At 39.1% G+C, this 25,088-nt stretch overlaps 2 protein-coding genes across 2 annotated transcripts; one reads left to right on the top strand and one right to left on the bottom strand.

The window, feature by feature from the left end:
• Positions 1 to 5: 5 nt before the first annotated feature.
• On the bottom strand, positions 6 to 2,631 carry LOC106718171 (D-beta-hydroxybutyrate dehydrogenase, mitochondrial). The gene is made up of 5 exons (XM_014512182.2): positions 2,453 to 2,631; positions 1,984 to 2,239; positions 1,638 to 1,795; positions 662 to 827; positions 6 to 443 (listed from the first exon to the last, which is right to left on the bottom strand). The coding sequence occupies exons 2-5, from the start codon at positions 2,228 to 2,230 to the stop codon at positions 100 to 102; spliced, it is 915 nt and encodes a 304-aa protein (XP_014367668.2). The 5' UTR covers positions 2,231 to 2,239; positions 2,453 to 2,631; the 3' UTR covers positions 6 to 99.
• A 2,631-nt stretch (positions 2,632 to 5,262) lies between these two features.
• LOC106718051 (nuclear pore complex protein Nup214) lies at positions 5,263 to 23,954 on the top strand. Its single transcript, XM_045679788.1, has 27 exons — positions 5,263 to 5,530; positions 5,628 to 5,766; positions 6,078 to 6,244; positions 6,738 to 6,910; positions 7,369 to 7,580; positions 7,750 to 7,870; positions 12,449 to 12,536; positions 12,720 to 12,822; positions 12,958 to 13,111; positions 13,623 to 13,689; positions 14,142 to 14,286; positions 14,740 to 14,819; positions 15,514 to 15,723; positions 16,138 to 16,307; positions 16,980 to 17,141; positions 17,772 to 17,960; positions 18,231 to 18,526; positions 18,614 to 18,772; positions 18,878 to 19,097; positions 19,313 to 19,815; positions 19,903 to 21,319; positions 21,519 to 21,706; positions 22,301 to 22,453; positions 22,548 to 22,608; positions 22,883 to 23,046; positions 23,351 to 23,474; positions 23,783 to 23,954. The coding sequence occupies exons 1-27, from the start codon at positions 5,492 to 5,494 to the stop codon at positions 23,811 to 23,813; spliced, it is 5,535 nt and encodes a 1,844-aa protein (XP_045535744.1). The 5' UTR covers positions 5,263 to 5,491; the 3' UTR covers positions 23,814 to 23,954.
• The last annotated feature ends 1,134 nt before the right edge of the window (positions 23,955 to 25,088 follow it).

The raw sequence follows: 25,088 nt of genomic DNA on the forward strand, positions 1-25,088 counted from the left end.
AGAAAAATAGACAAATGATAATTTTGTGCGGAATATGGCCAATCTATAAAATATTACTGAAACAAAACAACCTCTTCCCCGCCTGCAAAAACGGTGTATTTATTCTATTTGAGGAAAATTAACAAATTTCTTAATTAACCATTGGTGCATAGCTTCGGGAACTGGTAGTTTTAATAAGTTGTAATAAAACATATATCTCCAAGATTCAACCTTATACAACTCTTTAGGATTTTCATCGTTTAGGGCCTTAAAGAATGTTTCCATTATATTTTCATCATTCATGGAATCGAATCTTGTATCGTTTGCAGCTGAACCGAGATAATTGCAAAGGGTCTTGATTTTCTTCTCGTAGAGAACTCTCTGTTCTTCGGACAAATATTCTACCATATCCTCACCTTGGCTGATTTGATATGATAAAAGATTACTGGAATTAACGAATCCACCTGTAATAAAAATCAGTTAACAATCAAATATAAACGTGCGCATGTAGCTGATCTCTTAAGAAATCGATGACAATATTTTAAGGCACAAAACAGACAAGCTTAATGTTTAAAGTAAGTTCCCACTGAAGTAACCCCTGTATAACAACAGACTGTCCTTGTTATTCTGTTCATAAAAGGCAAAAAGAGATAACTAAACTTCACACTGCATACTTTCCTACCTGGTATAAACGCAAGGGCATGTAATCCATGTTGCCGTTGTTCGAGCCGCAAGCTTCGAGTCCAAGCCAACAAGCCCGCTTTACTAGCGCTGTAGGGACCGAAGCCAGGTAGCGGCTGTAACCCGCAGTGGCTTGCCACATTGATTATGCGGGGATTTATTGACCTCTAAAACAATTAACTAAACTTAAGTCACCTAACATAAACTGGGCATGTTATAGATTGAAAATTAAACTGAGAATTTGAGAAAATTAAATGCATTTGTTTAACGTTATTACGTTTCAATCTAACATTTTGATATTTTAACAGTTATTATGTCTAGAAATAAGGCTCAAGAAAAGATAATTTTCACTGGTCTTGTTTTTATAGTCAATGGGGTACCTAAAAAAAACTATTCCTCATAGTCTAGCCTATTTATATTAAATATGAGACACCGTACGACCTAAATAAAATTAATTATAACAAGAACAATAGACGTTGGTAATTATTACGGTAATCCGATCGTTTTTAATTACCTACTCGTATCTAACAGGATCGCGCTTGAATACAATATTGCAATATCAAATAATTTGTTCTTATTTTCATTCTTTGACAACACATTGCGAGCCGGAATTCTTTCTTATATTTCATTTTTATAAAAAATGAAGTAATAGAATAATGAGATTGCGTTAAAAATATAATAGTGTCAATAATACAAAAATATTCTGCTTACATTTGCTTTTAAAGAATGATAAAGCTTACGTCCGTAGCAACTGTTTGAAATATGACTCCGCCATTGGAGCAATGAGGAAATAAATGAAATGCAATTTTAGATTTTTAGTGACCTACACGAATAATTAGTTCAGTACGAACAAACTAGCGATCCACCCCTGTTTCACTCGATCAGCAGATGCTATATTAATTCCTGCTGTAAATTATGGCTAAACGACTAAGAGAATATCTATAAGTACTATAGTTGTTAAAAAATAGTCCACTTACATTTGCTGCACTTTTTCTAAGTTCTGGCAGGAACGCCGACACTACTCTCATAGCTCCCAATAAATTGACATTAATAGTATTTTCGATTATTTTCGGAGTTTGCCACTCATAGTCACCAATTGTCATCACCCCAGCATTATTAACTACGGCATATAATTCTAAAAACATATAATCTTTTTTATATAAAAAAAAGTAAGTTCATCACTTAGCAAACCTAATGTTTCACATAAAAAATAGTATATAGGTATTTATGTACTGCTCTTTTGTAGGTACCCACGTCATAGTTATGGAACAAAATCTTTCTCAAACGTAATTATTAGATAATAGTTGTAAAACTATTACTTACTACAATCTGGATGATCTTTAATAACATCTTGTACATAATCTCGAAATCCGATCACACTATCGGTTTTAGTCACATCTATTGGGTATGTATGTGCGCATAGATTTTTCAAAGCTAATGACGCATCTGTGTCCGTGCCCTGGAACATTCCCGCAAATGTAAGCAAACCCTGACGAGCTGAGCGCGCTGCTATGGCCCATCCAAGGCCGCTGTCGCATCCAGTTATCGCTACAGCTTTGGTCAATGACATTGTTTAATCCTGCAAAATTTATAAAATAAGCTTAACATATAAGCAGAAATAGCAATCTTCTGCATATTAATTCCCTGTACTGTAAGTTGTAGTTACAAGTGACAACTGAACTACAAAATTAAAAAAAGATAAAATCTTATTAACACATTAAAAATAGAGTACCTATAGTCAAGGATTTTTTTTTAATACCTGACAAGTTAATTTTGAAAATGGAACACTTACCGTATTTTACGTGTACACTGAAGTTTTGTACCAATAAGTATTTATTATTTTATGAATAAAAAGTGCTTCTACGCAGAAGTCAGCAATGGTACTGACCCGTGTGCGGAGTATCCCAGCTCGAGACATAAAACGGGTATCAGATATCGTTGCATATGTATACGGAATACCATGTTTGAATTATTCTCGCCCTCAACTACGGTCAATATAATTCAGCATCACAAAAATGCGCATTATTTTGTTACCAAATGTTTTTACCTGAGTTTTATTAAATGAGTGTTTGATTTCATATTTTTAAATATGTATGACCAACTGGAGATTATAACTAGTTATCAAAAATGTTATACAATGTCACACAGTGTACCATAATACGTCAACCGCCGAAATTGATATCAAGTATCGACCATAATATGAATAATATGTATGTTCAATAATTCAACAAAGAGACGTCAATAAAAGAGAATTATTTCAGCACGAATACCCAACTGAGAGATTAGATCTATTGAACGGAAACAATCTTGTATTTCTGCTTGACTTCACCCGAAATCGAATCCTTCTGACTACAAATATGGCGTATAACACCATAGTGATGATTCCATCTTTTAAAGCCAACAAAAATAAAATAACAACAAAATCTAAACACCTACAAATACATAAGTTAAGTATGAAGATATATTTTGCTCTAGCTATGTCTATTGCTTAATTACAAAATTACGCTTTGAAAATATCTATTTTTAGTAACGAATGAACGAAAAATCAAGTCCTTGTATTAAAAACCTGTTATATAGAAAATAACTCTTCGTTATAATTATGAATTTCCAGCCCCGAGTTAAAAAATAATATTCATTTATCTTGCATAAATATTGAAAACATTTTAAAACGTTTTCAATCTGAAACTGAAATGTGAAACGAATCCTTCCACATTTCAATTCTGCATCGCAACCGACCACGATTAACAAATAATAAATTATTCAACGAATTTAATAATTAACAGTGTGCGTAATATAATTTGCTTGCTTCAAAAATACTGCATTCATAAAAAAATTACGATATAAACGTTTTTATCGGGTGAAATTAAAAACACATTTAAGTCGCTTTATCTAGAAGGCATGTCGTTATTTCTCAATCAAGGCAGTAGCAATCGAATCGACAATTAATAAAATCCTATCAATCCAAAAAAAGCAGTTTCAGGATGCCGATTAAGATTCGGAACCATACCTATTACCCTTTTTCATATAGTTGTTATCTGGCCAAAATGAAAATAGTTTATGTCTGATAGTAAGATGTGAAAAAAAAACATTTTGATGTTAATTTGTCGTGCGTAAATCTATTTAATGGGGTGACAGAACTGTCCGACTCCGATAGTACGGTGTCCCTCGCAGCGGGACGTGCGTTAATTGTGACGCGACTCGGATTTGCCGTCGCCCTTCTGCTTTATTTGTTGCATTGATTTTACATAAATTTACTCACAGCTGTGTTATAGTCTCCCATAGGTTTTAATTTAAAAACTAATCCGGAAAAATGATGATATAAATCTTCACAAGACTCATTTTTTAAGGTTTTTTAGATTTTATTTTCATTTACTTGAAAAAAGGTTTTACTGGGACTTTAGTAACGGCCAGTGATTTAAATTAAATGAAAATACAAGAAAGTCACGGAAGAGTAAGAGTTAAAATTTTAATAAAACAGCACTCCATGTAATTTTTAATGATATTGTTATAGTTGTAATTTACAACAAACAAACAAACTATATTTTATGTATAATGATTAAAAACGGCGGCGCAGATTGCAGATTGTCGGTAACTATCCTAGTACACAATCAGACAGAAGCACCCTCATACGAGCAAACATTATTACCACGAATGAGTCAAGGGAGGGCACGTTTCCCGCGAGGGCACTTTTCTTTAAAAACGTAGGTTTGTTGACCGTCGTATAAAATGAGGGTTAAATGTTACATTAATTGTAATGTCCTTAATTAGATATTGTTATAAATGGGTATTTATAATACCAATAATGAGACATGTAAGTACATCAAAACTTAGCAAAAACATTATTGTGAAAAACATGGAATGATATGAAACCAGAACTACCTCACTATCAACTACATATTGTAACAGTTAATATTTTTTTATTACTACAGTCAGCTGACAGGAGATGATGCAGGACAGGCGGCAACGTAGGCGCTCTCTTTTATTGAAGCCGACCCCTACTTGGCCGACCGCCTAGGGTGTTAGACAAAAATGGGCGCCACTGGTCTGCGAATTACACAGTTTTACATAGCCCTATTAACTCTATTTTTCTCCACCAAAGACATGGTAAAAAACAAGAGGGCGCCGTTGAAAGCTCGCCCAGGCGCTAGTAAAACCGTTACTAAAGCTCACTTTCAGTCGCGTCAACGGAGTGAGCGTGTGAATATTTTTTATATGCTATGATAGTGTATTATAGCAGCGAAGGAAAAATAGATCAAATATGTTTCAGCATAAATCGAAAAGTAAGTCCGGCTGATATATGGCTCGTACAAACTTTTTCTGGCGTCTATATTAGTAAAATTTTCACCTTGGTGATATCAGTAGCTTACAAGGAGAAACAACGAGTAAAGAGCAATTAGGACTTAACAGAGATATATAGGGTTTGAAATGTAAAGGTCTGAGAAAACAAATTACACATGTCGTATTTGTACATGCGCTAAATCATTTACATTAATTATTAAGGAAAAGAACTTTATCACCGAAAATATACATATACTTTGAAATGTGAGCTAAAGACATATTTGGCTCTTATATATAGGTCTTTGTCAAGTCATTACTTATTACTTTGATAGTCTACTGTGATAGTCATTTGTCAGTTTGTGACAGTCTTGACAACTTGTGTTGTCTATGGTTTCAAAAAACATTGAAACTGACAGAATAAAGCAATCACATTTTCGTTTTAAACTGTATATTTTAAAAGCGAAGTTTTAATTTCTTCTATTTAATGAGATTTTCAACGAATATATCTCATTTTGATACCGAAAAGCCGAACAAGTAAACCGAAAAAGTAAATATGGAAGTTCAATATGGACCGAACGCTATTGACGAGCCGGTAAAAAAATAACCGTCTAAATTTAATATGTTTCAATGTAATGATCAAATAAAGAATCTTGCGATGAGACGAGCCACTATTATCACCTTTGTTTCAGGATCTTTTGTATAAACTGCAACGCAAGATTAAGGTTTTCAACACAAGCAGTTCTTTACCAAATCGAGGCTATAATTTAGTCGCTAGCTGTAGTAAATATGGCATTGTTTTTGTTCTTGCACCTAATTCAATATTATCAGGTAATTTTCAGGAACAATATATGATTCTAGTAAACCTATTTCAATATTTATGATTGCACCTGTCTTGTATGTCCAGGCACCTTCAATTCATAAAAAGAGAAATAAATCTGCAAATAGATAGCCTTGGCTACGGCAAAGAGGCTCACTGCAGAAATTGTGTGCTACTGTAATAACAAATTTTACTGACCAATTAAACCAATTGGGATAAAACAAATTCGTTTTACTAAGATAATTATACACATGTACATCTTACACAAATCTACTTGTAAAATTGCTAAGAATATTTAAATTTCTAAATAACATTTTTACAGCTTACTACTTAAAGGATCTGATGAACAAGGAGTGTGAGCCACAGCATGTATCATTGAAGCTTCAAACAGAACCAACTCATATAGCTGTAAATTGTGACCAAGAATGGTTAGCAGTTATAAGCAAAACTATGCTCTTTGTGTATAAGACTCTAGATTTTCAAAATCCGGTAAGTTCCTTTAATATTTTAATTATAACCATGACCACATAGAAAACATGTGTCGAGTGGAATTCATTCTGCGTTTTTACTGATGAGTGTGTTAGTGCTCTTACTTCCCATACTTCCTTATAAGAATATAACGGGAAGGGGGAGTGAATTTGATGGAGGAAGGAACGCTTAGGAATGAGAAATATTCCTTTCAGTGCATCTCCTCCACTAATTGAAGGTTGGCAATACATCTGCAATATGCAAATTTGGCAGTATGGGCAGAGGTTTTTTTGCTTTTTCAGCATCATAACATAATTGAATTTTTCTTGAAGGTTCCTCAAAAGTGGTTTATAAAACAAATGTGTTGACTTATAAGATGCTATTCTTATGCCATTCTTTATATATTACAAGAAGAGTAACTTCCATTACAAGATATTTTTTCAGTCTTTAAGTATGGTATTTTTATTTGTATAATTTTCATTGGTTCTATTTTTTCTTCTTCTTGTTCTTTCAGAATGCATCACCATCATTCTCTATTAAATTAGATATCAACCCAGCTACTTTTGTCTCAGCTGTGCAATGGAATCCTTGTATAATTGATACTATAGCCATAGCCTTCTTTGACGGCACTTTACTTGTCAGTCAGGTTACTACTATGCAAGTCAAGAAAATGCAATCTAATGTCAGGTAGGGTTTATACTTTGCTAATAAAACATTTAACATTATGTCAAGTAACATGAAAAAAAAAATAGTATAAAGTTGAATACTTGAGAATTAATCCAATTATCAATATTAGGAAAGTAAATCAGATTGACTGTCAAATCTTTATAGTATCGTTTGGAAAGTCATTTCTTCTCCACTTAAGATTTGTGTATTTTCGATGAAGATGCACCACGTCCTGGAAAGTCAGTTGGAGCTGATAAAGGCATTACTAAACATAGAGATTAGAAACAAAGATAAAAATAAACATAGAAAATAGAAATAAAAACGAAATGACTCCAACAACCCAATAAACGAAATAGTAGAAACTTCTTTAAGACATCAGTTAAAATGACAAATTGGTTATAAAGACAGTGGATTACTACAATTGATTTTGTTTGTGCCTTCATTATAACAGATTTTAACTTTAGTCTCTAAATTAACAGATGCATTTGCTGGAGTCCGAAAGGCAAACAACTTGTTACTGGTAATAATGATGGCTCACTCTGTCAGTATAAACCAGATCTGTCACCAATGAAAATGGTACCAGCCCCAAATCTATTTGATGGGGCTCCAATTGAAGTTCTAGCTATACATTGGATATCAACGTACCAATTTCTAGTTGTATACAAACATGCCACGGATAATGTAAGACCAGGTAAAAGACTCAACTCTCTTTCTGTAACCAATTGTTCTAGGTTTAATGTAACTTAATAAGATGGCAGCAAATAAACTTAATAAATAGAACCATGTAACAAAAAGAGATTCATTTCTAAATTGGATTCTGTCAAATGGGAGTAGATCTAATTGCTACATTTTTTTTACAGCTGTTACAATTGTAAATATACCAAAGGGTGGTCAGCCATCTTGTCTTAATTTTGAAGATATTTGCTACAGTTTGGGCTCAACTAGACCATGGTATTACTACCTGTATGGATTAACACAATGGTAAAATATTGTTATACTTAACAATTACTAGTATAAACCCTCACTTTTTTACTCACTCACTTTTAATCCAGAGGGGTAGGCAGAGACTATGGACTCCCATAAGGCGCAATTCTGGCATACTTAGCTCGCCTCTTCTAAATTATTATTCTATTGTAAGATATTTGATGCAAAAGTATTTTAAAAGAATTAAACTAACAGCGAAATAATGAATTTAACTCTACTTCATAATAAGCCTCGCTGTAGTATAAACTCAAACCGAACGTAAGTAAACAAAAATGTCAGACGTTCCGCAATGACGGATGGAAAGAGACTGCCTCGAGCAGCAGCGCACGCTTCCTTATAAAAGCTTTTTTTTGTGTGGCTACCCTCAACAGTCCTAACACGGCTTCTCCTGACATGAGACCGTCCTCGGGCTCGTTCTTCCAGCATCTTCAACACTGGAATTCGTCTGTAACAATGGCATAGAGTCTTTCGATACCAGCTCGTTGGCAGGCGCTATGCGGGCGCGCTGCTCGTCGTCAGGCGCTGCACTGGCGCGCTGCTCGGCAACAGGTGCTGCACTGGCGCGCTGCTCGGCAACAGGTGCTGCACTGGCGCGCTGCTCGGCAACAGGTGCTGTACTGGCGCGCTGATTGCAGACAGGCACCGCTCAGGCGCGCTGATTGCAGACAGGCACCGCTCAGGCGCGCTGATTGCAGACAGGCACCGCTCAGGCGCGCGATTGCAGACGGGCACCGCTCAGGCGCGCTGATTGCAGACGGGCACCGCTCAGGCGCGCTGATTGCAGACGGGCACCGCTCAGGCGCGCTGATTGCAGACGGGCACCGCTCAGGCGCGCTGATTGCAGACGGGCACCGCTCAGGCGCGCTGATTGCAGACGGGCACCGCTCAGGCGCGCTGATTGCAGACGGGCACCGCTCAGGCGCGCTGATTGCAGACGGGCACCGCTCAGGCGCGCTGATTGCAGACGGGCACCGCTCAGGCGCGCTGATTGCAGACGGGCACCGCTCAGGCGCGCTGATTGCAGACGGGCACCGCTCAGGCGCGCTGATTGCAGACGGGCACCGCTCAGGCGCGCTGATTGCAGACGGGCACCGCTCAGGCGCGCTGATTGCAGACGGGCACCGCTCAGGCGCGCTGATTGCAGACGGGCACCGCTCAGGCGCGCTGATTGCAGACGGGCACCGCTCAGGCGCGCTGATTGCAGACGGGCACCGCTCAGGCGCGCTGATTGCAGACGGGCACCGCTCAGGCGCGCTGATTGCAGACGGGCACCGCTCAGGCGCGCTGATTGCAGACGGGCACCGCTCAGGCGCGCTGATTGCAGACGGGCACCGCTCAGGCGCGCTGATTGCAGACGGGCACCGCTCAGGCGCGCTGATTGCAGACGGGCACCGCTCAGGCGCGCTGATTGCAGACGGGCACCGCTCAGGCGCGCTGATTGCAGACGGGCACCGCTCAGGCGCGCTGATTGCAGACGGGCACCGCTCAGGCGCGCTGATTGCAGACGGGCACCGCTCAGGCGCGCTGATTGCAGACGGGCACCGCTCAGGCGCGCTGATTGCAGACGGGCACCGCTCAGGCGCGCTGATTGCAGACGGGCACCGCTCAGGCGCGCTGATTGCAGACGGGCACCGCTCAGGCGCGCTGATTGCAGACGGGCACCGCTCAGGCGCGCTGATTGCAGACGGGCACCGCTCAGGCGCGCTGATTGCAGACGGGCACCGCTCAGGCGCGCTGATTGCAGACGGGCACCGCTCAGGCGCGCTGATTGCAGACGGGCACCGCTCAGGCGCGCTGATTGCAGACGGGCACCGCTCAGGCGCGCTGATTGCAGACGGGCACCGCTCAGGCGCGCTGATTGCAGACGGGCACCGCTCAGGCGCGCTGATTGCAGACGGGCACCGCTCAGGCGCGCTGATTGCAGACGGGCACCGCTCAGGCGCGCTGATTGCAGACGGGCACCGCTCAGGCGCGCTGATTGCAGACGGGCACCGCTCAGGCGCGCTGATTGCAGACGGGCACCGCTCAGGCGCGCTGATTGCAGACGGGCACCGCTCAGGCGCGCTGATTGCAGACGGGCACCGCTCAGGCGCGCTGATTGCAGACGGGCACCGCTCAGGCGCGCTGATTGCAGACGGGCACCGCTCAGGCGCGCTGATTGCAGACGGGCACCGCTCAGGCGCGCTGATTGCAGACGGGCACCGCTCAGGCGCGCTGATTGCAGACGGGCACCGCTCAGGCGCGCTGATTGCAGACGGGCACCGCTCAGGCGCGCTGATTGCAGACGGGCACCGCTCAGGCGCGCTGATTGCAGACGGGCACCGCTCAGGCGCGCTGATTGCAGACGGGCACCGCTCAGGCGCGCTGATTGCAGACGGGCACCGCTCAGGCGCGCTGATTGCAGACGGGCACCGCTCAGGCGCGCTGATTGCAGACGGGCACCGCTCAGGCGCGCTGATTGCAGACGGGCACCGCTCAGGCGCGCTGATTGCAGACGGGCACCGCTCAGGCGCGCTGATTGCAGACGGGCACCGCTCAGGCGCGCTGATTGCAGACGGGCACCGCTCAGGCGCGCTGATTGCAGACGGGCACCGCTCAGGCGCGCTGATTGCAGACGGGCACCGCTCAGGCGCGCTGATTGCAGACGGGCACCGCTCAGGCGCGCTGATTGCAGACGGGCACCGCTCAGGCGCGCTGATTGCAGACGGGCACCGCTCAGGCGCGCTGATTGCAGACGGGCACCGCTCAGGCGCGCTGATTGCAGACGGGCACCGCTCAGGCGCGCTGATTGCAGACGGGCACCGCTCAGGCGCGCTGATTGCAGACGGGCACCGCTCAGGCGCGCTGATTGCAGACGGGCACCGCTCAGGCGCGCTGATTGCAGACGGGCACCGCTCAGGCGCGCTGATTGCAGACGGGCACCGCTCAGGCGCGCTGATTGCAGACGGGCACCGCTCAGGCGCGCTGATTGCAGACGGGCACCGCTCAGGCGCGCTGATTGCAGACGGGCACCGCTCAGGCGCGCTGATTGCAGACGGGCACCGCTCAGGCGCGCTGATTGCAGACGGGCACCGCTCAGGCGCGCTGATTGCAGACGGGCACCGCTCAGGCGCGCTGATTGCAGACGGGCACCGCTCAGGCGCGCTGATTGCAGACGGGCACCGCTCAGGCGCGCTGATTGCAGACGGGCACCGCTCAGGCGCGCTGATTGCAGACGGGCACCGCTCAGGCGCGCTGATTGCAGACGGGCACCGCTCAGGCGCGCTGATTGCAGACGGGCACCGCTCAGGCGCGCTGATTGCAGACGGGCACCGCTCAGGCGCGCTGATTGCAGACGGGCACCGCTCAGGCGCGCTGATTGCAGACGGGCACCGCTCAGGCGCGCTGATTGCAGACGGGCACCGCTCAGGCGCGCTGATTGCAGACGGGCACCGCTCAGGCGCGCTGATTGCAGACGGGCACCGCTCAGGCGCGCTGATTGCAGACGGGCACCGCTCAGGCGCGCTGATTGCAGACGGGCACCGCTCAGGCGCGCTGATTGCAGACAGGCACCGCTCAGGCGCGCTGATTGCAGACAGGCACCGCTCAGGCGCGCTGATTGCAGACAGGCACCGCTCAGGCGCGCGATTGCAGTCAGGCACCGCTCAGGCGCGCTGATTGCAGACGGGCACCGCTCAGGCGCGCTGATTGCAGACGGGCACCGCTCAGGCGCGCTGATTGCAGACAGGCACCGCTCAGGCGCGCTGATTGCAGACGGGCACCGCTCAGGCGCGCTGATTGCAGACAGGCACCGCTCAGGCGCGCTGATTGCAGACGGGCACCGCTCAGGCGCGCTGATTGCAGACAGGCACCGCTCAGGCGCGCTGATTGCAGACAGGCACCGCTCAGGCGCGCTGATTGCAGACAGGCACCGCTCAGGCGCGACAACTAGTGCACCGAGCCACGCCAAAGCCAAGACTGCCGTTCAAATAATGTTGCACGTCTTTTATAGCGGCAGAGCTAGTAGTGGGGAGAGTGGGGGCATCGAATGACGCAATCGGTGCACGTGTTGTTTACAGTTTCGCTCGGGTGGCGCGCGGGCGCCGACATATACATATTAATAAAATTGGTGTGTCTGTATGTAATATCAAAAAAAAAATTATCAAATTTTATAAACATAATGTATTTGTCTTGCAATCTATATATATAAAAGAAAGTCGTGTTAGTTACACTATTTATAACTCAAGAACGACTGAATCGATTTGACTGAAAATTGGTGGGCAGGTAGCTTAGAACCAGGAAACGGACATAGGATAATTTTTACCCCGTTTTCTATTTTTTATTCCGCGCGGACGGAGTCACGGGTAAAAGCTAGTATTTATTAAAAATATCTACAAATCTGCTTTGATTCCGGGTAACCATCGAAACAGTTGGATAGACAATTTGTTTTTCTTGTGGTGAAGTCGTGGTCGACCTCTAGTGTTAATATGATATCGTATTCAAAATTCTTTACGGCGAATTAAATTCGTAAAAAAGTAAAAAAAAATACAAAATGAAATGTATTTCTACATAGTAATTCTTCAAATTGACTTCTAGGAATATGGTACTAGCATCATCATCTAATAGTTCAGAGATAGCAACTCTTGCTTCACTTGATGGCTGTAGCTGGAAGCAATGGTGTCAGGTAATTTCTTATAAAATCTACTAAATTCTACTCTAATGTAAAATTTAAAGATTTTTATATGGTTGTAACAAATTGAAATCGAATTTTCATTTTCATTTTCATTTTCATTTTCATTTCAATTTTTTTTCTATTATAATGTTAAAATATTTTTCAATAAAATGTACTGTGTAACTATTTTTCCAGATTGATGAAGCAAGGCCTGAATTACCTTTGACAGACGGAAATCAAGATAACTATCCAGTTGGTCTGTGTGTTGATACTTGCGCTATTCATCAGTTGCCATGGGGTTAGTTTTTATATAGGAAAAAAAAATTAAGCATGTACAAATTACTTTCATGACTGTCATTTTTACATAAAAAAATGTTATACAGGTTTTTTGACAGTTGAAATTCATTGTTTAATTTTTAAATATGTATTTTAGGTGAGAATCAGACATTACCACCGATGCCACTACTCCATGTGTTATCTCACACTGGAATGTTGTCTATTTTTAATATAATCAACTTAAAGAAAGATGCTGCAATGTTCTGTGTACCACCACAGCAAATTACTTTACCCGCTAATGTTATGACAAGGTATGTATCTATATATATATAAAAGAAAGTCGTGTTAGTTACACTATATATATTAATATATTTATAACTCAAGATCGGTCGAACTGATTTAGGTGAAAATTTATGGGGAGGTAGCTTAGAACTAGGAGACGGACATAGGAACTTTTTTATCTTGTGTGCATTTTTTTTTATTTTTGGTGCGGACGGAGTCGCGGGTAAAAGCTAGTGAGATATAAAATATCTTTAATCATACTAATATTATATATGCGAATTAATGTTTAGATGGATGGATGGATGGATGTTTGTTCGAAAGTATCTATAGAACGGCTGAACGGATTTCGATGAAATTCGCCATACATTTGCGATCGTATTAAAAATATCACTTAAGATAACATGAGATTTTGGTCAAGATTAAAAATTTTCTGAATAACGTGCTAATATTATTAAGTTATATTTTATTAAATGTTTTCATTCTAATACGTTTTTACTATTTTTATCTTTTTAAATAGTTTTAATTGATTTTTTATTTCAGTTCTATTCCTGACGATGTTCCTCACTCGGTGACAGTTACATCTTCGGCTCCTGTCAGTCAACCTGTCGTATGTTTTTATTTATCTTACTTATTAATATTATAGATGCGACAGTTTAGATAAATGGATGGATGGATATTTGTTTGAAGATATCTACGTAACGGATCGACGGATTTTGATGAAATTTGGCATAGATGTAGAACGTAGTCTGGAAGAACACATAGGCTACTTATTAAGATTTTTTTTGCGCACGGATGGAGTCGCGGGTGACAGCTAGTAATTTAATACACATGAAACAGTATATATTAAATAGTCATATTACACAAAATATACCCTATGTCTATAACATTACGTTTCAGAATACTCTTGATCTAAAAACTGTTTGACGAAATATAGGCATGGTAATATAATCGTTTTTAATGTTATTTTCGTGCTGTTGACGTATTTTTTTTTGTCTTTTGTAATATTTGTTTATAATGTTATATTTTAAGGCAATAGTTAGTGTAAAATTATATTCACAGTCACAACCAGTGCAACAAGTTCAAGCACCAACACCCGTCCAACCCCCACCAATGACCAACCAGTCGGGGCAGTCGTTTGCAAACTTCTGTGCAGCACAACAGCAGTTGATGAAGGAAGCTGAAGCTATTACAGGATTGTTTCCAGGTAAATAATTCTTATCGAGGAATTTAAACTAATATCATCAACCTGCCCTTATCCCTATGGAGGGTCGGCACAGTATGTACTACTCCTCCATACATCTCTATCAACCGTCATATCTGAATTTACCCCCTTCTTACGCATATCCTCTTTCACACAATCCATCCATACTTTCTTTGGTCTTCCTCTACCTTTATAGCCATCCACATTCAATCTCATTTAAACTAGTATAAGAGCAATAAAATTATTAATACTCCAAAGAAGCTAACCAGATAAAACTAAAGTATATAGTTATCAAGAAATAAAAAATGTTTGTTATGTTTATATTTTTACACGAAAAGAAAGAAAGTTTACAAAGGTTAAACAATTTGGTTTCGCCCATTTTCCTCGAGGCTTTAAAAATCAAATAGCTATAGAGTCTTAGTAAGTTTGCAAGTAAAATCAAATACCTTTTTACAGCCGCTCCTCCTCAGGTTCCTGAAATAAAACCAATTGAAACGAAACCACAAGCACCTGCCCCTCAGAACATTGTTACTTCCGTAAGTATATACTTAGTATTGTACATATAGCATAATCATCATACTAATATTATAAATGCGAATGTTTAGATGAATGGATGGATTATTTATTATTATTTATAATACAGTGTTAACCTTGGAAATAAAACTATGTCCCACAAAACTATTTAAAATAATTTGACTGTAGGATCATAAATTATTTTTAAATTCAAATGAATATAAAATTAAAGTAAATAAGTTAAGTTAATTTAAATTAAAAAGTATTAAGGAAAGTATAAATTATATGAGTATTGAGAAAAGAAATATTATGGTAATGAATGTAATAAATAATTTTTGAGCTTTTTTTTAAATTTCCAATTGATAGTTTCATCCTTAGTTGATGGATGTGTGTTTGAAGATATCTCCAGAACGGTTCAACGGATCTTGATGAAATTTGTACATACATGTAGAACATGGTCTGGAAGAACACATAAACTACTATACTTATTAAGTTTATTTTTTAATTCCGCGCGGACGGAGTCGCAGGCGACAGCTAGATTTTTCATAAAAAAATATTAATGAATGACTAATCAACGCAAAGCATGGAATAGATTAAGTCGGCCTTAATTATTAATAACTAAATATTCTGTTAAAAGTAAATAAATTGTAAATAAATCTACACATTGATATAATTTCAAATTGAAAAATCTACTTTATCTTTTCTATTGTTTTACAGACTCCTAAACCAACAAAAGTAGAGGTGTCCGAAGCCCAATCACCGATACAACAAACACAAGAGATGAACGCAGCACTGAAAAGTGAACAGGAGAGAGTTAACAAGCTGAAAGTCAATGAGGAACTAATGAATATGTTGATACGAGAAGTTAATGACTTCCAAATGGAATTGTACAAGTTTCAAGTGAAGACCAGAGAGGCTCATATAAAGGTATGTATGACACATTTCAATCTACTCGGCTCAAGGTCTGACTCCCCTGTCTCTTAACTTGATGTTCACAGCCGCTAAGATATTTGAAAACCTCAATATTACATAGTTTGATTAAGTTTTTTTTTTATTACGATTTTAGTAACACTAAAAGTGAAAAATCTTTATACCGTTGTATCATTTTAATAAACTATATATTATATTTACCATACTTTTTTTTGCTTTTATTTAGCGTTATCTCTGTTACACCAACAACTATGCTTTGTTTGTCTCTCTACAGAACGAAACTAAAAAAATTATGCTTTCTATTCATTCATTCTATTTGGAAAAATATTTGTGGTCTTGTATTTATACTTTTGCCAATAAATTAGTGATTTACTTCTTAAATATAATGCAAATGACTTGTTTACGATTCAGTTGCAACAAGAGATAGAATCAATGGGATCAAATATCAACATTAAATCTCAAGACATTATACAATTGAAGAAAGACAGCGCTGTCAATGAGATTCGCGAAACTATCATAATGTTAAAGTTGGATCTTGTACGAGTCTGTGCAGCGGTGGCTGAAGCTCGGACACATGCGGAGTAAGTTAAAACATTTGATATCTTACTAATATTATAAATGCGAATGTTTGGATGGATAGATGGATGGGTGTTTATTTGAAGGTATCTCCAAAACGACTCAATGGATCTCGATGAATTTTGGCATAGACGTAGATGACGACATAATCTGGAAAAACATATAGGCTACTTATTTATGTTTTTTTGAATCCCGCGCGGACGGAGTCGAGGGCGACAGCTAGTATTATATGAATCAACCTTAGATGTTTCGGTCAAGTACTTTCTTATGAATAATAATTTTTATTATTACTGTACTATAGAATTTGGCGGTGCCCCAACTTAAAAACGACAGTCGTTTGAACGTTTCGTAAACATTGAAATGACCGGCCCAGAAACAATAGGTCGCAGCTTTTAAATGTGTCTGTACGACTTACAATTTTTTACTATTGTGACGTCGTTTATGCTAGTCACTGCTATCTAATGGGTTATTTTGTAAAAAGAGGGGGGAGTTTGTCTCATTATAAAGAACAAGGCATTTTTTTTTGTAAGTGGAACACCGTGAAGAGCCCGTGAACTGTATCTATATCTTTGAATCCGGCTTTTCACGGACTGATATTTATTAGAAGCCCCATTCTATAGTTTTTTAAATATGTTTTGAATCGAATTGAATTGATTCACATTAATTATTTTGAACAGGACAAGACAAATGCACGAATGGACTCAAGCGGATCCCCTTACAATGAAGCGAGTGTCCGCTATCAAGAAGCTTGCCTACTACGTACAAACTCAGTTAGATCAAGCTCACAAAGCACTCGACCATAAGTGGAATGAAATGACTTCCAAGACGCAGTACGAAAGGTAGTTATCACTAGAATTATTTTGGGTTTTGTCTATCGTCAAGGCAAAAGAAAAAGTTGCTTAAAATGCCCACATGCATCAGTCTCGTTAAAGTCAAGGAACGAACTCAGATTTCCGAACAAATAGACTAAAATTTTTTAAAATTGATTTTTGGTTTTCAGCAATGCATAATCATGTATAAAGAAATATGACTTTTTTTTGACTTATACAAACCCTTCGATTATTATCCAATAATTAATTGATTCCACCTAAGCTTTAGTTTTGATTCATGAAATTGTTAATTCACCAAATTCAATAAGAACCAATGTTTTATGGCACATTAAGCATCATGAAATACTTGCATAATTTCCTTAAAAAATCTTTATATCGTTAATTATTCTCTAACACAATTTGTAGAACTTTCATTTATTGAGTGCAATATAGATATCTATATATATAAAAGAAAGTTGTGTTAGTCACAATATTTATAACTCAAGATCGGTCGAACTGATTTAGCTGAAAATTGATGGGGAGGTAGCTTAGAACTAGGAGACGGACATAGGATAATTTTTAACCCGTTTTATATTATTTATTTCGCGCGGACGGAGTCGCGGGTAAAATCTAGTTTTAAATATGAATGTTATCTTTCAGACCAGGAGAACGTATGCTTCGGCCGATACTCGACGATATCTATCAACCACTTGTAAAACAACAAGAAATACTGACACGACAAAAGGCGGTACTCAAAACGTTACGAAATACTCTAAAAGAATGCGGAGATGTTGCACCCATGTTGAAATCAACATCCATATTGAGAAGCACACCATTTAGAAACAAAGCGTATGTATACATTTAAAATGGGTCGGATTATATCCGCTATCAAAATATTTTGAGATTTTTTATCCATTTCTTTATAACATTAACTACCGCACTCAGACTATAATGGGTACTTAAATATGCATCGGGGAGGGATAGAAAGGGGAAATAACTTTCTTCCGTCTGTCGATTAAAGATAGGCAATGCATTGACAAATGCGAATGTTATGGGCAGCAGTTACTATACTATTTTTGAGAAATTATAAAAATACATAAATGACTTAAATAATTACAGAGATCCCATCTCTAAAGTGACAAAAAGTATTCACAATATGAGCTTGGAGCCCGAACAAGAAAGAGGAGAACAGATGATGTCAAATCAGAAGCTTGATGCACTAAGAGACATGCTGTCAAATCACAAAACTGTCAAGATTAAACCTGTCAATATCGAGCTGGGAGAAAAGTTAACGGAAATGAGAATAAAGTACGAGAACAGTGTGAAAGAAAGGAAAGCAATGCTGGAAAAACAACAACAAATTGTGGTCAAACAAGAGTCCCAAACTTCTAAAGTAAAACAAGAGATAAAACCTGGTAAGAAGTACGAAAATATTGTGCTTTTTGAAGGTCATTTAATCCAATTAAATATATGCAATAAAAATATATAAAAATCATTTTCAGATGTATCCATAAAGCGGGAAACAGAAGTAATAAAATCTGAACCAAAGAATGAAACAGCAATGACTTCAGTATTAAATGTACCCTCTTACAAACCATTTAGTAATGTACAGTCATACAAACCTGGAATGGCTAATGTTACTAGAACACTATTTACAGATGGTAAGTTTTCTAATAAATTAAACTATTTAAAACATCACTTCTATGGTAAATTAAACCTGGGTAGGTAACTCAATAGGTTTTAGTAAAAAAATATAACAATTTCAGAACCAAAACAGGAGCCAGTTAAGTTTCAACCGAAACCAGTTCCAGTGCAAACAGCGGCTATGCCGGAACAAAAGCTACAAAATATGGCTGTCACCAGTACCACTCTAAGTCTGCTCAAAGACATGCTACAGAGTAAATCTCAAGCTAATGCTGAAGCTAAAAATGATGCTAACACGTTTATGGGACAATCTATATGCACACCTACTGGATTTACTTGTATGTATTTAAAATGAATTGTTTTTGATTGCTGAATTGTTTTATCTAATAGCAAAACAAATGCTTTAAGACTCGGCTATTGTGCTTTCCTTTTTTTGACATTTTTGTTTGTCTAGCATTAATATTTGTGACTTTTAATAACGTAAAATGCATTTCATATATACAATTGAAATTTAATAAACTTCTATATAATTCATACTAAATTATTTTTTACAAAAGAATATCGTGTATCACAAAAATATTTTCAGTGTCCAAAACAGCAACGTCGGTAGCAGCTAACATTGCTGAAATCGAAAAAATGCGTAATAAAATGCAGTTACCATCAGCGACTACCAAACCAATATTATTTGGTACTAACATTAAATCTAGCGAGACAGGCGAGGCGGAAGGTAATACCTCAAATAAACCTCTTGGAGAGAAGACTGTCACTAATGTATTCAGTTTAAAACCAACTGCTTTAGCAGCTGCAAAAGTCCTTAATGTACCAGACATAGTAAAAACCAGCAACCAAGCTGCAACAAAAGTAGAGGCGAAGACTAAAGAAGAATTGAAAGATAAAGAAAAATCAACGGCAAAACTAAAAGAAAATGTTGCCGAAAAGGAAAACAAAAAGGTACTAAATGAGCCCGAAAAACTGTCTGATGATAAGAAAGATGAAGCAAAATCATTTAATTTATCTAATAATCCAAGAGCTGTTTTCTCATTACCATCATCATTGCAAAGTAAGTATATTCTTTTTAATTAATATGTCAAAATATTACCAATTTTTTTAGATATGAAACTTATCTAATAATTGGCCTTTTTTTAAGTTTCCAAATTGCAAGTGGCCTCGACAACACAAGCTACTTCAGTTATTTCATCGCCAATGACGTCTTCAACATCCACAAAAGAATCAACACAAGTTCAAAAATCTGAACCGGTTGCAACACCATCTTCGATATTCGGCGCTGCGTACACTGCGGAGAAGCAGCAGAATTCTGACAGCAAGCCAACATCTCCAACCGGATCTATATTCGGAACAAAATCAACATCGAATATATTTGGAACCAGTATCTTTGGAACATCGACTGCTACTACAACAACTACTTCGACTGCAAAGTCTATTTTCGGTAGTGCTGTATTGTCAACTACTTTCCCCACGTCTTCTTCAGCATCTGTAACAGAATCGAAAACTTCGGCTTCTGACTCTAAAACAGATGCAACAAAAACCCAGGCACCAACACAAATCACACCTTCGACTACCACTTCTACCGCACCCACTACCACCACCAAAACCCAACCAGTAGACAATACTACTGACACAACTGTAACACAGAGTTCATTGACCGCATCAACGGCGGCGCCTGCTTTAACAGCCACGTCTACAGCCAGTGTATTTGTAAGTGTTCCCACAACTACACAAAGTATATTGAGTACCTCCACAACTGCTGCAGGTGCACCCACCACGACCCAACAATCAATTTTTGGTGGTGCTACAACACAATCGTCTATCATCGAAAAATCGACGCCTTCACAAGCCTCGATATTCGGATCTACGACACCAACGACTCAAAATTCCACAGCCCCCACTACTACACAAGCTTCAATATTTGGAACTATCACGGCGACAACTCAAGCTTCCATATTCGGATCACCCGCTACAACAACTCAAGCTTCGATATTCGGGTCTCCGACTTCAACGACACAAGCTTCCGTATTTGGAACTGCCACAACAACAACACAAGGCTCTATATTTGGAACTTCTACAGCAACAACAGAAGCTTCAATATTTGGAACTTCAACAGCAACAACACAAGCATCAGTATTTGGAATTACTCCAGCAACAACACAAACTTCAGTATTCGGAACTCCCACAACAACAACAACACAGGGGTCAATTTTCGGTACTCCGACTCCGACAACACAAAGTTCGATATTTGGAACTCCCACTGCAACAACACAAGCTACGATTTTCGGAACTCCCACTGCGACAACACAAGCTTCGATATTTGGAACTCCCACTGCGACAACACAAGCTTCGATATTTGGAACTCCCACTGCGACAACACAAGCTTCGATATTTGGAACTCCCACCACCACAACACAAGGCTCGATATTCGGAACACCAACAACAACACAGTCTTCGTCATTGTTCGGCGGCGGTGAAGGAAATTTATTTGCTGCAGCCACTATATCTACTACGAGCGCAGCGACTCCGGCTAGCGGAGGAAATATTTTTGGAGGCAGGTGAGAATAAAAACTTTGATTTTAAATTTTATTTTGTGTGTGAAAATTCTTTGAAAACATGAGGTAATTTTAAACCTTTTATAACAAAACCGTGCTTCTTTTAAGTCAAAAAATCGTAATTATTTTTTTTTGTTTTTTTTTTATTATTTTGGTAATAGCAAAAGAAAAAGGTGTAATTTATACAATATTATTTTATTAGTTCCGGTTCAATATTTGGTGGTGGTAATACAAATGTATTTGGAGGCAAAACTACTTTCGGACAACCCAACCAATCAGCAGCGTCCATATTCGGAACAGCGAACGCGTCTCTCAAACAAGATAGTACTTCAAATAACTTCTGGGGCAGTGGCAATACAAGTGGAAGTACATTTGGATCTTCTGGGTTTGGTAAGTTATTGAAAATTTAATTACTACAATTTTTACTAAATACTAAGGTAAATTACGGTATCCACGGATTTCAAATATGCAACATTAAATATAAAATTCAACATATCGGTCGAGTAATCGAGTTTCATTGTGAAATTTTTATATATCTTCTTATTCTTTAGTACTATACAATTTAAAATTGTTTACTATTTCAATAAAAATTTTATTGACAAAACCTTAACAGAGTCATTATATTATGTTAGGGCATCAGAAGCTCGAGCAGGAATCATTTTGAGTGGAAATTCGGTGAATTTCGTTTTGTTGTATGTCAAATTTATATATGATTCGTGCAGCGCCTCTATGGGTTATAAGAATAACCAAGAAAGTTGCGAGCACAGACTTCTATATTTCGTATGCTACGATAGAGGCGCAGCACAAATCTCATACAAATTTGTCCAAATCACGATACGAAATTCAATGAAATTCCCCTCAATATGTTTCCTAATTGTGCCCCTAGACCTAGACCAAATATCGTATTACCGTCTTCTCATATCATTTATAGATAGCAATAGTAAAAGTAAGTAATGGAAGCCTATTCAAGTTTATTTGTACCAGGTCAACAAGCTACAACTCAAGCATCCATATTTGGCAGTAGTGGCGGCAGTTTTAGTGCACCGTCTACCGGCCAGCCACTAGGCAGTCCTCAAGCTGGTGCCTTTGGAGGAGGAGAAGCGAAGTCAGTCTTTGGTACTCCTCAACAACAAACTGGTTAGTTAAACAAGTTCATCTAAGTTATAACCTAATCTATCCTGTGCCTACCAGTGAATCTTGTATTTTTGTATATATACTTGTATTTTTTTAGCACCAGCTTTTGGCGGTTCACCTGTATTCGGTTCGAAGCCAGTTTTTGGACAATCTGCGAGGTAAGATTTTTGTGATTTATAAACAGTCTATCCTATGTTTTTGTAAATTACTAGCTGAAGCCCGCGACATCGTCCGCGAGGGATTATAAAAAAACTAAAAAGTAGTCTATGTGTTCTTCCAGATTATATTCTATATCTATACCAAAATTCATCGAGATCCGTTGATCTATTCTGGAGATACCTTTTAACAAACATCCATCTAAACATTCGCATAAAGGACAAATATATACATTAATCTTTCATATAAGTATGTCATAGTGATGTTTTGTTATAGTTTCGGTTCGTCTGCTAGTTTCGGTGGCTTCGGTGGGTTGAATAAGAGCCCTACTAGTGGATTCGGAGCGCCGGCGACTTTCGGCGGAGCCCCCGCATTCGGAGCCCCTGCCTTTGGTAGCACTTCACCAGGGAAAGTATTCGGAGGTGCAGCATCAACTCCTGGTAAGTTATTGTTAGACAATGCGGTGGTGTCAGATATTTGAAACCTTATATGGTATATAATTAGCAAGGTAAATTGTAGGAGTGTAAATTTTAGTGGTAGATTATTTTTAACATCCAATGATTTTCGATTTCTCTATAGTTTCAAACCCCTGGGAAATTACTTCTTAAACATGATAGCACGAAACAAAACAAACAATATACAATTATAAAGATGGTTGGTTTGCTCTTAGATTAACACGCATGTTATGTTTAAAATAATTGGGACAGATAATTTTAATATATTATGCTAAATATTTATTAATAGGTTTTGGTTCACCAACGCAATCGAATTCAACATTCGAAACTTTAGCGAGTCAGAACACGATTACTTTCGGTAACTTGGCGCAACAATCCGCTCAACAAAACCAACCCCAGCCTAGTTTCAATACGTAAGTATGCATTTGCATCAATATAACCTTAGTTCTTATAATTTATCTCATCCCGTCGTTTTTGGATCATTTTTTTAATGTCTGAGCTCGACTACATAAGTTTCCCTTAAAAAAATAATCTTCCGATCCTTACCTTAATCGGTAACCTTATCCGATCCTTACCTTAAGGTTTTCGTCCTTCAGATCCCTTAATCGTACCTTTCAGGTAATTTATCCCTTCCCCTCTCTTATAAAACCTAATCTACTTCATAGAATGAAAGGTTTTGAGAAAATTGAAGTAGTGTAACAGAATGTGGTGTTTTGTGTAGGTCACCATCATTCACTGGTTGGCGCGGCTGATTGTACTACAAGGAGCGTGCGACGCGAAAGTCAATACAATTTTTTATATATTTTATCCTGTATTTTATATACCATGATGCAAATTATCTTGACTTGGAGATGTTAAGTGCTCACTTAAGCAGTCCCTTAGTGCAAAACAAATAACTCATAATTAATTAATTAAGAAACGGCTTAACTCACGTTTTGATCGTCCGGTGGCGGCACCGACTAGTTTCGGACCCATCGGGGGTCCATCTTCAGGGCGAGTGTTTAATCCGAAGACTTCGCGGTCGCGTCGCGTCTCGCACTGAGTGCGAAACTGGTCGGTGCCGCCACCGGACGATCAAAACGTGAGTTAAGCCGTTTCTTAATTAATTAATTATGATGTCTCACGAAAGTTTAAACAATTTAACAAATAACTCATCATGAATATACACTAAATGTCGACGTTAATGAAGGAATTAAACTTCTATATAGAGACGTAATTTTGATTTAAATGTTAACTGATAATCAACCCTTCTTGTAAATAGAAAGGTTAGGTAATTATAGTTTTTAATATTTTAGTTTATAAATAATGAAATTATATTCGCCTCATGTTGTAAATGTAATTTTGACATCTTTATCGTTGCATATACGTATGTATACGTACGTATTTCACTCAAAAAATTAACATTTTAATGATTTCGTTAGCAAATTAAGCTTTCATTGTCATAAGTTGTTTGCAAAGTTTATTAAAAGTAGATTAAAGAACATAATAAAATATGGTATTATTTTCTAACCTATAATGTGTACTGAATTCTGGTAAAAGATTCGTAAATATAGCCTAAGTTACTTGGTGATTATTTACTAATGTATGAAATAATTTTTAAAATCAGTAGATTAATTAAAACAGGATGAAACAAATCTTTTACTTATTAATTTCACACATAAATATATACATTCAATCATAAAAACCCGCGTGCCAAAAATAACTATGGACATAAGTCTATCTAGGTTAGGCGCGGTTGGGTGACTGAACAAAGCGCTGGACAAAAAGAGGCACCACAAGTCTGCGAATTACACAAAATAAAATTCTGTTAGCAAAAGGGGTTAGTAGGCAAGAAAAAAAGAGAACGCCGTAAAAATCTCGTCTAGTGATTACTCAGGTCATCTCTTAACCTATTTCCGTTGAATAAGAAACTATAAAGTGTTACTTCGGAAATATATTATTTCATTAGACTGGGGTCGATCGGATTTTTTTTAAAAGTTGTCTCGTTACGAAGCCCGATCGGATGTGAACCCGCTCGCTCGTTCCGT

The sequence above is a fragment of the Papilio machaon genome, chromosome 10 (assembly GCF_912999745.1).
Source record: "Papilio machaon chromosome 10, ilPapMach1.1, whole genome shotgun sequence".
NCBI lineage: Eukaryota > Metazoa > Arthropoda > Insecta > Lepidoptera > Papilionidae > Papilio > Papilio machaon.

Bases quoted from the DNA above. Each gene is read 5' to 3' on its own strand.
- LOC106718171 (XM_014512182.2), bottom strand. From the start codon at position 2,230: ATGTCATTGACCAAAGCTGTAGCGATAACTGGATGCGACAGCGGCCTT. The intron at 828-1,637 runs GTAAGTGGACTA...TAATTGTTTTAG, and splicing joins TTAGAAAAAGTGCAGCAAAT to AGGTCAATAAATCCCCGCAT. The intron at 444-661 runs GTAGGAAAGTAT...TTTTTATTACAG, and splicing joins TGCCCTTGCGTTTATACCAG to GTGGATTCGTTAATTCCAGT.
- LOC106718051 (XM_045679788.1), top strand. From the start codon at position 5,492: ATGGAAGTTCAATATGGACCGAACGCTATTGACGAGCCG. The intron at 13,112-13,622 runs GTATGTATCTAT...TTTTTATTTCAG, and splicing joins CCCGCTAATGTTATGACAAG to TTCTATTCCTGACGATGTTC. The intron at 17,142-17,771 runs GTAGTTATCACT...GTTATCTTTCAG, and splicing joins TCCAAGACGCAGTACGAAAG to ACCAGGAGAACGTATGCTTC.